General features: G+C 38.7%; 2 protein-coding genes across 2 annotated transcripts in view; both read right to left on the bottom strand.

Annotated features, from left to right (window-relative positions):
- The window catches only part of mecr (mitochondrial trans-2-enoyl-CoA reductase), a 7,532-nt gene extending 4,974 nt beyond the window's left edge, over positions 1 to 2,558 (bottom strand). Inside the window, exon 1 of the mRNA XM_014021245.1 lies at positions 2,247 to 2,558. Coding sequence (XP_013876699.1) covers positions 2,247 to 2,440 — 194 coding nt within the window. The 5' untranslated portion in view covers positions 2,441 to 2,558. The remainder of the gene's footprint in view (positions 1 to 2,246) is intronic.
- Positions 2,559 to 4,550: 1,992 nt separating this feature from the next.
- Positions 4,551 to 13,766, bottom strand: part of lin28aa (lin-28 homolog Aa) — a 14,701-nt gene continuing 5,485 nt past the window's right edge. The window contains exons 3-4 of the mRNA XM_014021259.1: positions 13,486 to 13,670; positions 4,551 to 9,499 (exon numbers count right to left, since the gene is read on the bottom strand). Coding sequence (XP_013876713.1) covers positions 9,280 to 9,499; positions 13,486 to 13,670 — 405 coding nt within the window. The 3' untranslated portion in view covers positions 4,551 to 9,279. The remainder of the gene's footprint in view (positions 9,500 to 13,485; positions 13,671 to 13,766) is intronic.

Consider the following 13,766-nt stretch of genomic DNA (forward strand, 5'->3'; position numbering starts at 1 on the left):
GTGCACTACTGCTTCTAGTGGTGAGAAAGTGTATTGCACCTTATTCAAAATCTATGCGGTCTCGCGGCGAGAAGGGGTTATCTGCAGAATCAAAGTGTCTAAACCATAAAAACTGTGGGCTACGAGGCCTACATGATGGTATCCTTAGACCCTGCTTGATGTCTTTACAGCCTGACCCTGACCCCAACACTAAGGTTAACCAGGAGAAATGTGACCCAAGTAGGGGTCTCCAGAAAAAGTGGTGCCGTACAGTAACGCCCCTTTTGTTCTTGTCCAATCAGGTGGTGCCGTATGGTGACGCCCCCTTTTTTGCTTGTCCAGTCAGGTGTGTCGCTTTAGAATCCACTTGCGTTGGGACACACTCACTCGTCCGCAGAGACCCCTACTTGGTGCGCTCTGCCATGAGGAAGTTCGGACACGTCCCAGGGGCGTTTCTGGTCCCCACCTGTTGTTTTGCTCCTCAGCATGGCTTCCTAAAAACGCTGCAGGATTTCTCAAACATGCATGAATGAGTGAAAGCAAGGCTTTGAGCATGTTTTTTTATGAGAGTGTAACATWATAACATAACACCCACATCTCCCCGATCCTAGCAGAACTTCACTGGCTTCCGGTTCAATTCAGAATCCGGTTCAAAATGCTGGTCCTCACCTTCAGAGCTCTTCATGGCCAAGCCCCTGAATACATTAAAAGTCTCATTTCACATTACAACCCCAGACGGGACCTCCGCTCACAGGATCAACATCTCCTTATGGTTCCCCTCACTCGCTTTAAGACCCGTGGTGACTGGTCCTTCTCCTCTGTGGCCCCCAGGCTCTGGAATGAATTCCCTTTTATTCTGTGCTCCAATGATAACATTGTCTCTTTCAAGACACTCCTAAAAACTCACTTTTTCTCTCAAGCGTTTAGCTAACCATTTCACCATTACTGCCAGCCTACCTCAAATGTAAATGCTCATCAATCTGTGTATTTAATTACTGAACTTACGCCATGTTTTTCTCTCCCTCATTCATTATGTTTTTGTGTATACTTTGCCCTGCATTGACCTTGTGTTTGATTTACAATTTTAGAATTTTTTTTGGATTTGATATTTTCAATTTTTCATTGCTTATGTGTAATTATGTTTTTCTGTTTCATCTTATTCTTTCCACCATTTTTATACTGTTTAAAAAATCTGTTGACCAGAAATCCTAACAGTTCAAAAATGTTTCACCATCCAGTTAAGATGTTATGCTAACATACACAAAGGACAGTTAATGCTACAATTTTACAGAAAAAATCCCATGAAATGCGCAACACTTGTTGTGAATGACTCTCAGCTAAAACCACGTCATATTTTATCCTGATGCGTCTCAGTAATCCAGGTACAAATCAAAAAGAAAAAAAATTGTGTAGGTCTTCTGGACGGGATGCTGTTAAGTGCCAGGAGGACTGCGACCAGTTATACATCGGGGAAACAAAGCAGCCACTGTTCAAAAGAATGTCCCAACACAGACGAGCTACGTCTAATGGCCAGAACTCTGCAGTTTTCACTCATTTACAGGCCAGCGRTCACTCTTTCAGAGATGAGGATGTTCTCATTCTTGATAGAGAGGAACGTTGGTTTGAGAGAGGAGTAAAAGAAGCCATTTTTGTGAAGAAAGACCGTCCATCATTAAACAGAGGTGGAGGCCTCCGTTTTCAGTTGTCCCCCTCCTACAGTGCTGCTATTGCCAGTATCACTCCACCTCCTGTTAACAATAGGTGTTAATTAGGTGTCAACGATAGCCATGTGATGTGAGTATCAGTCACACGGAGGCAGGGCTTAAAAGCCTGAATTTTGCATGAAACTCTCAGACTGAAGAAGTCTCTTGGAGGAGAGACGAAACGTTTCATTAGAGAAGAACCCGTCCAGAAGACCTATACAATTTTTTTCTTTTTCACGTCATATTTTAGCACAATATCTGTAAAACTGGCCGAATTAAAGCCTTTTTTGTTTGTTTGTTAATGTTAGTTTGCTGCTGTAGAGGTACATCTAATTATTATTTCCTAGTTGTTTCATTAAAATCAATATGGTAGTTCATGAGATATTTTGCTAACAGAAAGACAAAGCTGACTCAACATTTATGTGTGTGTGTTAAAAAATAATCTTCATTATAATCTTTCTAGAGGTTCATGAGGTTTTTTGATAAAGGATCACCAAATCTGTTTCTCGTGGCTACATAATGATAAGTTCTTTACACATTTAAACGTTGTTTAGACATTCTTACTGAACGACTTGTGAAGGGTCTCCATGCTTTCTGTAAACAAGAGCCTGGCAGGTCTGCGAGCAGCGTCCAGCTGAATGACTGAAGGGGGAAACATTAGCATCCAGGTGCCTTAAACACCTCAGAAAAGCACCGACGGAGCCTCTTTTACACACTGTCCGACTTCTTAAACACACGGTCTGAACTGGAAACCACATCTCGACACAGAACTGAACTTTTCTACTTATAAACAAAGCTTTTTACAAAAACGTGTGTAGTTTAAGGAGTAAAATCGCACTTTAGCCTCTGTGCCGCCGCCATATTGGATTTTACTCGTGGAAAGTTGAAAATATAAACAGAGAATGGCGCCCCCTGGTGGAAAACACTCGGTATTACATAAAATGGTACTGTTTCGAGTTTTTGCAAAAACCTGTTTATATGTATTTATTAAGAATGGAAAATGTAGGAAAGAGAATAGGGCCACTGGAAAAAAGAAAGAATTCTGACTTTTTTCCCCCAGAATTTTGACCTTGATCTATGAATTTTGAGGTTAATGTCAGAATTCTCACTTTAAACTAGCAATTCTAATCTCACTTTAATATTATAATTCTGAGATTAAAGCCAAAATTCTGAGATTAAAATCAGATTTTTTTTCCCAGTGTCCCTAAAACTTTCACAAAAATTCAGTGAATTTATTAAGATTTATTACATGCTTTAACCCAAGTTGTTTAAATTCTTAATGTGGGTATTATTTTGTATCCTGCTTTCTTGAATTTACAAGTTATTTTTGTTTCTTCTGTGCCCTTATGGAAAGGATATTTGGAAAAAGGGCAATCAGATACACTAATTGACATGTGACAGGAAGAAAAGGAACTCGGTCYTAATAAGAGACATCTAGTTCCAGGTGCAATACAACTGTTATGTCTTGTTATTCATCACCGTAATGCAGTGATATAAGTTTTTCCTCATCAGTATGCATTGCCAATGCAATGCATACTATTGTGATTCGTTTCCCATCCAAGTCATCTCAACTTTGCCATGCTTCTCTTCCTGCATACTTTGTCCTAGAGCTGCCATTCTAATTTATATCTGTAAAGCCCCTGTGCCAAATGATGGCTATGCCTTTTGGTGCCTGTAAAACTTATAGTTTTTGAAATATTAATGTTTAATAAATTATAATGACAGTCAATGGAGCCTTGTATTGGTCCAATACTGCCCCCTGCTGCATCTACACAATATGGTACTGCACCATGGTTTCATAATATTTTAACTCAGTAGTTCAGTGATTACAATATTAATATGATTGTATTTTGATGTTTTACTGTAATACTGTCTTTATGTTGTCCCATTGCTGTAATATATTGCACTTAAGTGTCAATAATTGCCTTGGCAAGGTAAACTTTTTCTGTATATAYACAATCCAATCCCTGGGATTGTCCTCTGCCACATCTCCTATAGTCTCATGATGAGCACTGTGGGCTTTCATGCGGGAGATCAGGGTTCAAATCCAACTACTGCAACTTTAACAAAAATCTTTAAACTTCATATTGTCACACAATTACCTTAATTACAAACACCTGCTGATGTGACAGGCACAAGCTGGTATAGAAACACATTTGAACTTGGTCAAAGTTCATTCTGAAAGTCCAATGCTCCTGACTACATTGTCCTACAGCTGCCATTGTAATTTCTATCTGTAAAGGTCCTGTGCCAAATGACTGCTATGCCTTCTGGTGCCTGTACAACTTGTAGGTTTTGAAATATTAATGTTGAAACTTTATTCCAAATTCATAAAATTGGAGTCAATGGGGACTTGTAATGGTCCAATACTGCCCCCAGCTGTACTCAACTTGGTACTGCACCATAGTTTTTTATATTTAATCTCAAYAGTTCAGTGTTTTCAATACAATGATTGTTGATGATTGTTGTAATGTTATGCAGTTTAGTGTCAATAATTGTATTGGCAATGTGGCCTCTTTCTGCATACATACAAACACCCTGCCACAGCTCCAACAGTCTAATGGTCTATGTCACGAGATTTCATGTGGGAGATCAGGTTTCAAAACCCAGCTAACGCAACTTTAACAAAAAATCTCTTCAAACTTCATATTGTCACACAATCACCTTAATTCTAAACACCTGCTGATGTGACAGGCACAAGCTGGTTTAGAAAACACATTTGAACTTGGTCAAAGTTCATTCTGCAAGTCCAATGCTGCAGGCAAAGCCATGCTGCAATAATATGCTACATGGCAATGCACACTTGTTTTTACATCGTAAAAACTCATGTCTAGTTATAAAAATATTTTAAATAATAAATCACTCAAATTAATATTATTGACATATTTATTATGAAATGAAGCAAAACTTTTACAAAAACATAATCACAGTAATAATTTGAAAATCTTACATGCAGCCCCCATCACTGAAAAACTAGCCATTWAGACAAGTTTAGTTTTATGGCAGTAAATACTGATACATTCATCATTAATAAATGCACATTTTTGTTTGGAAGTAGCAGTAAGCATTTACCTGATAAAACTCCACAAAAATCAACTGGCTGATGGTCACAAATTGAGATTAGTACAAGTAAAGAAAACTGTAACACAGAACATCTCAATGTGCTTTAAATGCTCTTATTCTCACAAGTTCTTCTTACATTTTAAAGGAATCCAACCCATTTAACACCCAAACATAAAATACCAATACAAAAATCATTAGAATTTTAAACAGTTTTTCTTTCTTTTACAATCACAACGTCTTGCATGAACTTCCCAAGTTTCCAGTAATGAGATAGAAACAGAGTACTGCAAAAATATATAATACTAAAATTCACTTGCATTCTAAGTATTGAGTGTCTACATCGCTGTCCAAGTTTGACAAATGAAATCATCAGTGCTGTCAGGTAAGGAAAATGTAACTCAGATTTTCTTTTTTAAAATAATGAAAAAGGAAAACGGGTTCTTCAAGTTAAGATGATAAAATGAAACTGACACCGCAATTTTAAAAAGTAAGTTTAAACTGAAACAAAAAAAAAAATGCACAAAACATTAAATCAATCCACCAAATGTCAGCACTTTTATTAACACATTTTATTTCTTTCAAAACCCGAATGGAATGATCAAAACAGCAACCTTTACACTTTGAAAAACTTGTTAGGTCACCAGTGGCACATTCGTTTTGTCAAAAGCATTGATAGTCTGAAACACCAATCATCAATGTACTGAGATGAGACAATACTTATAATATACTACAAGCCCCAGTCCCTGATATTCTACTACATCCCCATCTACGACGATTACAGAGGAAAGAATATATAAAGAGTGGAACATTTTCTTCAATAAAGGACATAAAAAACATCATCCTGTGAATGGAAAGATACGAGGAGCCAAGAAGCTTCAACATTAAAGGGATACTCCGTTCATTTCTGATGCGATATTGTCAAAAAGATTTTTAAAATACGGTACCTTATCTGTCATAAAGCGTGGACGTCACTTCAAAAATGAACAGACTCACTTTAACAGTTCGTAATCATTGCTTTTATGACCCGAAATTTTACAATCTTCTAACAACTGTCCTGTTATAAAAAAATAAACAGCATCAAAACACTCCTGAGGCCATTTTACATAAACATCATCATATTTTTTCACATTATGCGGATTAGCAGGCAACCCCTGCTTCCTGTTATGTTAAAACTCTTTGACTCCTTCCCTGAGTTCTGTCAGATTGATAATTCCTGAGATGAGCCCAACCATCAACAAGCTGTGAATGGTTTATCGAGAAACAACAAAATAAGCATGTATATATAAAAATATGGTATATGTGTTCAAAAGCAACTAAATTGAAATATATAAAACATAATAATGCATCTTACACCTGATTAGTGCAGAGTGGCTTTGTCATAGGTCTGTGTTTTGATGGGTTTTTATTTTCTAAAAAGCTCATTCTGCACATAAAAAAATCATAAAAGTAAAATAATAATAATAAAAGAAAATCACAGTTTATATCAGTCTTCATTATTCTGTACCTATACAGCATGTACTGCATATTCTTACCCTCAGGTTGCAATATATTACTGTTACATTGTAATTAGGCTGAATTAAATTAAGGAGAAATAGCAGATATTTACCAAGCACTTATATGTACAGAGTAACGACAGTACCATGATAGAAAAGCTACCCAGTTTTTTTCCCCCAAGTTATACAGTTTTTAAATGACCTGTCTCAATTTTTAAGCGGATCCACACGGACATTCGTCTCGACAAGGCTTCAATAGGAGCGCAGGAAGAAGCTGCAGCGCACTTTGATGAAAATAAATAAGTAGAATCAATCTTTTTTTTAAGACATTAGAATAATTTTACATATATATTAATTGGGTGTTAAAGTCTCAGTCAGCATCTCCTGTAAAACGGGAGTAAAATGCTGATTAGCTAGCTAGACCTACATGCTCCTCCTTGCAGGCTGGTTGCTCCTAAACTAGTCCCCTACAGAGGGTTTAAGACAGGTCATTTCTTAAACCTACCTAAAAACTGATCTTTACTAAATACAAATGAAAACACCAGCCTTCCCACTGACAATATCGTGTCTGATTTTGCCTCCTTCTCTCTCTCTTTCTTTCAAGTGGGAAGAGAGATATCCAAAAAATCTTAGTACCTCAGTTTGGGTCAAGTGTTTTATGATGATGCTTGTGTATTTGGGATTCTCCTAAATTCAAGATGAGGTAAAGCAGCAGTAATTTTCCCATCAGCAAATAAAAGTTGAGTACACTACAGATGGACCACTGATAATATCTGGAGATCTCTGAAACCTAAAGAGTCATCACGCCGTAAAGCACCGTTCTGCTGCTCTTAACTGACCTGCAAGTGATGGAAACACACTCACCGCCCACTTTATTAGGCACACTTGTAACTGCGTTATGCATATAAACATGCTCAAATTGAGCATCAGATTGTTGAAGTAAGAAAATTTAAATGACTTTTGATTGTGTTGTTAGTGCCAAACGGACTTATCTGAGTTTTTCAGCAACTGTTGATTTACTGAGATTTTCCTGAACCGTCTTTTAGGTTCACAGAAATCAGCCAGAAAAAGAGAAACCAACTAGTGAGAGGCAGCTGTATGGAAAAAAAAAAATTAAAAATAGGGGTGCACCTATAAATTGGATGACCGATTTTTTTGGTCTCGATTTCCTTAATTTTGGGAGATTGGCCGATTCTTACACGAGAAGCTGATCTTATCAGGTCTGAAAATCAGCTACTGTCCCATTTCTCTCTGCCGTGAGCACTACCTCATGTCCAGTTAAAACAAGGTTGTATTGTTTCAAGGGTATTGTTCTGTGTTTTTAAATACAATAATTGGAACACTGACAGTTATGTAAAAAAAATATTGGTGTCAACCAAAGTCAAAATCAGCAGGTCAGGCTTTTTAAAGATCATGATTGGACAGAAAATGGCAGTTGGTGCACCCCTTAAAAATATACTTGTTGATGTCAAAGGAAAAGGGGCAAACTGATTGAAGCAAGTGTGCTACAACAGTAGATCACATTGAGCACTACTCCTGTTAATACTGATTCTACAATAAACTGGACAATAAGAGGCTGGAAAAATATCGGCTAGTCTACTTGAACAGCGTCCACGGTCGGCATCTTGTTGAATGTTTGCTATAAAGAATTAAGACATTTCTCAAGGCAAAAAAAGGTCCAATCAGATACAAAGGAAGGTTTAAAGTGGATAGTGAGTGCATTTTTTACACACTGAACAGTTGTGAAACTCAAGCACCGTGCCTGCAACCAATCCTGACATCCGACCAAAACCTGTTATTTTTGGTCACCTTCGAAATGGAATAAAACAGAAATAATAATATTTAGAAGCAGGCTCCCCTTATATTTTAATACTGACAAACTGAGAATGAATCATATCATTTCTGCAACTTTGTGGAAATGATATTCAGACAAAAACTCCACTGCTGAAACAACTGACCAAGATTGGTTTTATGTTTGAAACGTAACCTTAAATGAGAAGTGTGCTGTAAAAACCATCTCCCAATCTCGCTCGTTTTAACAGCACAAACTCATGTTTGGATTTTCTTATTAGTCTTCATTCTGATTCCAATAGGCCTTTAAATAAACCTGCAGAGAGCAGCTGAGCAGGATTTTCAGGGGATGTTGAGCCAGTCCTTAAACTCGCATGGTACAGATTATTTCAGTTGCATACTGTAGTGCAAAAAAGATGCAATTTAATCCCAACTAAAATCACCTATATTCAAATCTATGTTTGGTTTGCCATCAGCAGCTATGGTGATGGCTTAGATCAAACATGCACCAGTGAGGTAGACCAGACCAGCCAGCAAAATGCTGAGTGGAAACAAAAACAAAAAACAAAACAGAAAAAAAATAACATAAAACTGACCAAAAACTGGAAACCATTTTTTGGTCTGACATTCATTTGGCCCCCAAAAACTAGATGGTCAACTGCAATATTGGCAAATGTCAGTACATTGCCTACACCTATACCCTTAAACCCGTCACAAGTTCTCTTTATGATGGTCACTTCTTCTTCTTCTTCTTTTTTTTTTTAGATACGTAGTCTTAACATTCATTACAGTAGCCGTTACAGCTTTGCCTTGTCAACAGAAAGGAGTAACAGTCAGGAAGGTGATTAACTGGTAAGGCAGCAAAAGTGTAACTCTTTGATAGCTATACTTTTACAAAATAAAAAATAAAAAGAATTTATAAAAACCCACAAGAAAATGCAGCACCGCTAAAAGGAAATCCGCAAACGCTTGTGAAGATCGTTCGTTACGTGGTAAAGTTCTCTACAGTCTCAAACAACTCYAATAGCAGTAATTACTACATTTAATAAGCTTCCTGAGTGCAATAATACAGCAGTATTCCTGAGTGTTACGCCAAATGAAAATACTATTAATAAAAAAACTTTTTTTTCTACCTGAGGTAATTCCAAAAGCGGCTTCAATAGCTGGGGAGGGGGATTGGGTCTCCCCTCCCTTCAGCCATCGAAGCAGTTTGATTGGCTTCTGTGCTTCAGCGTGATCCCATCTCCCGCTTACTCCGAGGACTCAGGAGGTGGTGCCGACTGGCTGTGCTCCCCTTCGTCTGCTGTTGAAGGGGACAGTTTTCCCTGAGAGGCCGGTGAGGACTGTTGTGCTTTGACCGGGCAGCTGGCGACCATGTGGTCAATGCTCTGGCAGAAGTGGCACCTCTTGGGTTGGGGAGGTAACTTGCACTCTTTGGCGTGGTGGTCCAGGCCTCCGCAGTTATAGCATCTACAGGGCATAAGAAATGTTTTATTGCATCAGCACCTGAGAAAGACTCGTTTGTAAATTGGGAGTGAACACATTCATTTTTAGACGTACGTAAAACAATTTAAACTAGATATTTTTGAGGTACAGAAAAAGCTTGTTGTCCTCCAAGAACGTCTATGGTTATGTTGGAGATTCCTTAGATGATAAGCTGTTTACTACAGCACATATTTAAAGTGCCTGTGACATCAAATTTTCGTAATAAATGTGAATGCGTTTTTGGAAAGAGAACATTGATAACATATTGCAAAACAATTTTCACATCATTAAGATGAACACTTATTGAGATATTTGTATGTGAAGAAACAGGAAGTGATGTCAAAGGGGAATGTCTGCATGTAAACAGAGCGATGCTACAATAATTAGAGAAAAATCTGATGTTTCCTTAGATTATTTTGAGTCACTATTAGGGTTAAAGAAGAGTTTAAATAAGATTGTTTAAATAAACAAAGACTAGAGTGCTTCTTTTCTTAAAGGGATCCATGATTAGTTGTAAAATTAGACTTTATTTGATAAACATTTATTTTAACTGTAAAATAAAGACTAAAAATACTGTAGGCTGTTTTTAGTTTTGTAAATTTTTAAAAATATATTTTAACACGGACGGAGCCATTTTATTTACATACAAAGCATTCTGGGTAAATGATGACATCAACTAGGTCATCGGTGTGAGCGAGCTACATCCACCCTGAAGGTTAATCTTGGACAATATCTGATGATCGACTCTTTTAAATGAAACCAGAGAGCGTTGACAGAGAGGAGAAGGTAGAAATGACTCAGCCTGTAACTGAAAATATGGATGGAGGACAACAGAGCTGCTTCATGGAAGAAGAACCTCAGCTTAGCCTGTTAGCCTTTGTGCTAGCACTGACGCTATATTGCCTTAAATGTATTAGCTTGGTGCTAGCGCAGCAAACTAAAAAGCTAAACTGAGGTCCTCCATCCATATTTTCAGTTGCAGGTTGAGTCATTTCTACCTTCTCCTCTCTGTCATGTGGATGGAGGACCTCAGTGACGAGAGGAGAATGTGTAGCGCTGAGCTAATACATATATATGGTGATAGCGTCGGGGCTAATGCTAAAGCTAACAGGCTAAGCTGAGGTTCTTCTTCCATGAAGCAGCTCTGTTGTCCTCCATCCATATTTTCAGTTCCAGGCTGAGTCATTTCCACCTTCTCCTCTCTGTCAACGCTCTCTGGTTTCATTTAAAAGAGTCGATCATCAGATATTGTCCAAGATTTACCTTCGGGTGGATAAAGCTCGTTAGCAGCCTCGCACCGAGGACCTAGTTGACATCATCATTTACCCAGAATGCTTTGCATGTAAATAAAATGGCCCCGTCCGTGTAATATATTTTTAAACTTTTAGTTTAAAATTATAAAAACTAAACAGCCTACAATATTTTACAGTCTTTATTTTACAGTTAAMGTATATGTTTATTAAATAAAGTCTAACGTTACAAAAAATTGGGGATCCCTTTAAAGAGTTCCCCTTTGATGTCACTTCCTATTATATGCCAGTTATGAGACAAAATGGGTAAAATCATGTGTATGATGCTAATTTTCTTAAATATAAATGTTTTCGATGGCTTTTTGTATTTTAAGGATAAGCATGTCACAGGCCCTTTAAAAAAGCAGCAGCACATTCCACATCATCTGGTGCTTTAAGTTTCACCGGTTTGCCACTAGAGGGCAACGTTTCACCAGGTGTGACCTCAGTTAAACCTACATCTTTAAAGGGCATCCCGGGGCACGACACACAAGCTTCACGAGGGAGTTGAAGCATTTCATGGCTGTTCATCTCACTCAGATGAGCCCARCTTATCACTAAAATGTACAACATCTTCACATCAACGCTTTAATCATGCAGGAGTTTTTTTTAGCTGAATTTTTCAAGTGTGGTGAGCAGCTTGTGTTATTTGTCAGTTTGACACTGACAGAAGCTTCCGAACGGGCGCTATTGTATCTAAGCGTGGCATCCGTTTCATCGGCATTGAACTTTTGAAACAAACGCACTGTGGGGTCGTTTATGGCCATCAGGGTGCCGTGGGCCACCGCTGCTCGGACATGATCTATAGAAGGGCCACGCGCACAGGGGTGGAAGACAGATGGGCTGTGGGCGTGTGGCAGTTATTCGGTGACTTAGCGGACCCCCGCCCTCCTTCTTGCCACCTTAGCGATGGCAGATGAGGTTTGAACGGGGCGGCTGCCGTGGGGTCAGAAAGGCTTTTGTTTTTTGGGGGCGTTCGGAGCGGTGTCAAGGTCTACACCATCACATCACAGCAGCAGCCTAGCTCAGCATCCATCAGGAGGAAAGTGGAAGTGGTCCCTTTGTCTAAAAAAAGCTGCAGTAATGACCTCTGAACCCTGACCTCCCACCTCCCCCCCGTTCCCGTTCGAGCCCCCCAGCTCTCTTTCCTTTTATTCATACACAGTTGCTATGCCAACAATGACCCTTCACCCTCTTGCCTGGGCTCTTGCATCTGTTATCAATTAAATGGACAGGAACTTTTTCCTCTTCCTCACTTATTTATACGTAAGGGTGGTTCATGACGTGCGGACCTTAAACACACCGCGTCTTAATGAGCAAAACTAACTTCAAACTGGACAGCTAGAACGCAACAGAATACTCCTTAAATCTTAAACAAAATTGTGTTTTTAATTGTTTCTTGGCTAGCCCAATTCAAATCTACAATCTGATGCTGCATAATGAAACAGGCATGAAACATTTGTGTCCTATTCAGGAATCGGTGCAGTGGATGAAGAAGTATTGAACCATGGTGGCCTCTCAGGACTCTTTGAGGCAGTAATGATCTCTGTTCTCACACTCACTTCTCTCTGGTTGTAATCACAACTGACACGAGGTAAAGCTGATACGTCTTTAACCTACTCCCATCATAGACGCTCAAAAAAAACAACAACCCAACAACAACAACAACAACGCAAAAATCCCGATTTGGGTAGCTGTTTTTTTTCTTCTTCTTTTGTTTTAAAAGTATAGGTCATACAGAGAGTTTATCTTTCAGGTTTGAAACTGTTTTTACTTTCAAAGCATCTAAATATCTCTTCATGAAACACTGAAATTAACTAAATGAAGAGGTGCGGATAGACTGATATCAGCAAACCCATAGATTCAAGCGCAGACTTACAACCTGTAAGGAGAAATGTTATTAAAACTACAAGTCTGCTCATGAGTTATTAGTTTTGGTTTAGGAAAACGATGATGTTTGGTAGGAGCGGTCCAGTAACAGAAGGGAGAAAGTGGGTTGGTTTGAATTCACGAGGGAGCAGCAGATTTAAACAGTTATTGATCCAGGTCACACGTCAGGCCTGCCGATGTGACCCTTGCTGGGGCTGGAAGTAGGGGGTTGGGATCCAGGGGGGAAAAAAAGGACTAAAAAATGGGGAGTAACTACAAAAAAATTTAACATGYTACCCAAGCTGAGCACATCAATGATTGTGTGCTGCAAGCATCAGATTCACAAAGCCTATAGGCAACTCCAGTAGATTAAAGATCATTTGAAAGATTGATAAAACTGAAAACTGTTCGATTTGTAACAACGGGAATGTTTGGACGTGCATAGATTTTTTTTCCAGAAGGTGTTTATGCACAATTTCCTCGTCACTGGAAGCAATTGCTATTTTTCCCAGTGTAAAGTGAAGTTGTAAATTGTGACTATTTATGAATAAAACTTGGTAAAATGACAGGATAACACAATCTGACAACTTTCAAGAACAGTATGAAGATATTGCTTGTGTTTATGGCTGAAAACCTTGAAACCATTTATAACTGTTATTAGGAAGTTATTTTACTATTAGGAGTTTTTATGTTACGCAACCAAACATGTATAGCATATAGCCAATGTTACATGTTACATAATATACCCTAAGTTTGATCATTTCCGAGCTAAAAAGATTATCCCCTGTTTTTTCTTGGTACGCCCGTRCTCACCTGTCTCCCTTGGAGCGCCGCTTTTGGACCTTTTTGCCTTTGGGTCTCCGCTCGCTGCCCACACAGTGGATGCCTCCCGGTCCGGTGACTCGCTGCGACTCCAGGCCCTTCGACGACTTCTTGAACGTAAACTCGACTGCCTCCCCTTCCTTCAGGCTGCGGAAACCATCCATGTGCAACTTGCTCTGAGAGGAAACAAAGAGGCGATTTGTCAGCCTTCACATGACGTGGGTTTACAATTTAGTGACAGGAAACGTCCAAGACATTTTTATATATATATA

This window comes from Austrofundulus limnaeus, unplaced genomic scaffold (assembly GCF_001266775.1).
Source record: "Austrofundulus limnaeus strain Quisiro unplaced genomic scaffold, Austrofundulus_limnaeus-1.0 Scaffold284, whole genome shotgun sequence".
Taxonomy (NCBI): Eukaryota; Metazoa; Chordata; class Actinopteri; order Cyprinodontiformes; family Rivulidae; genus Austrofundulus; species Austrofundulus limnaeus.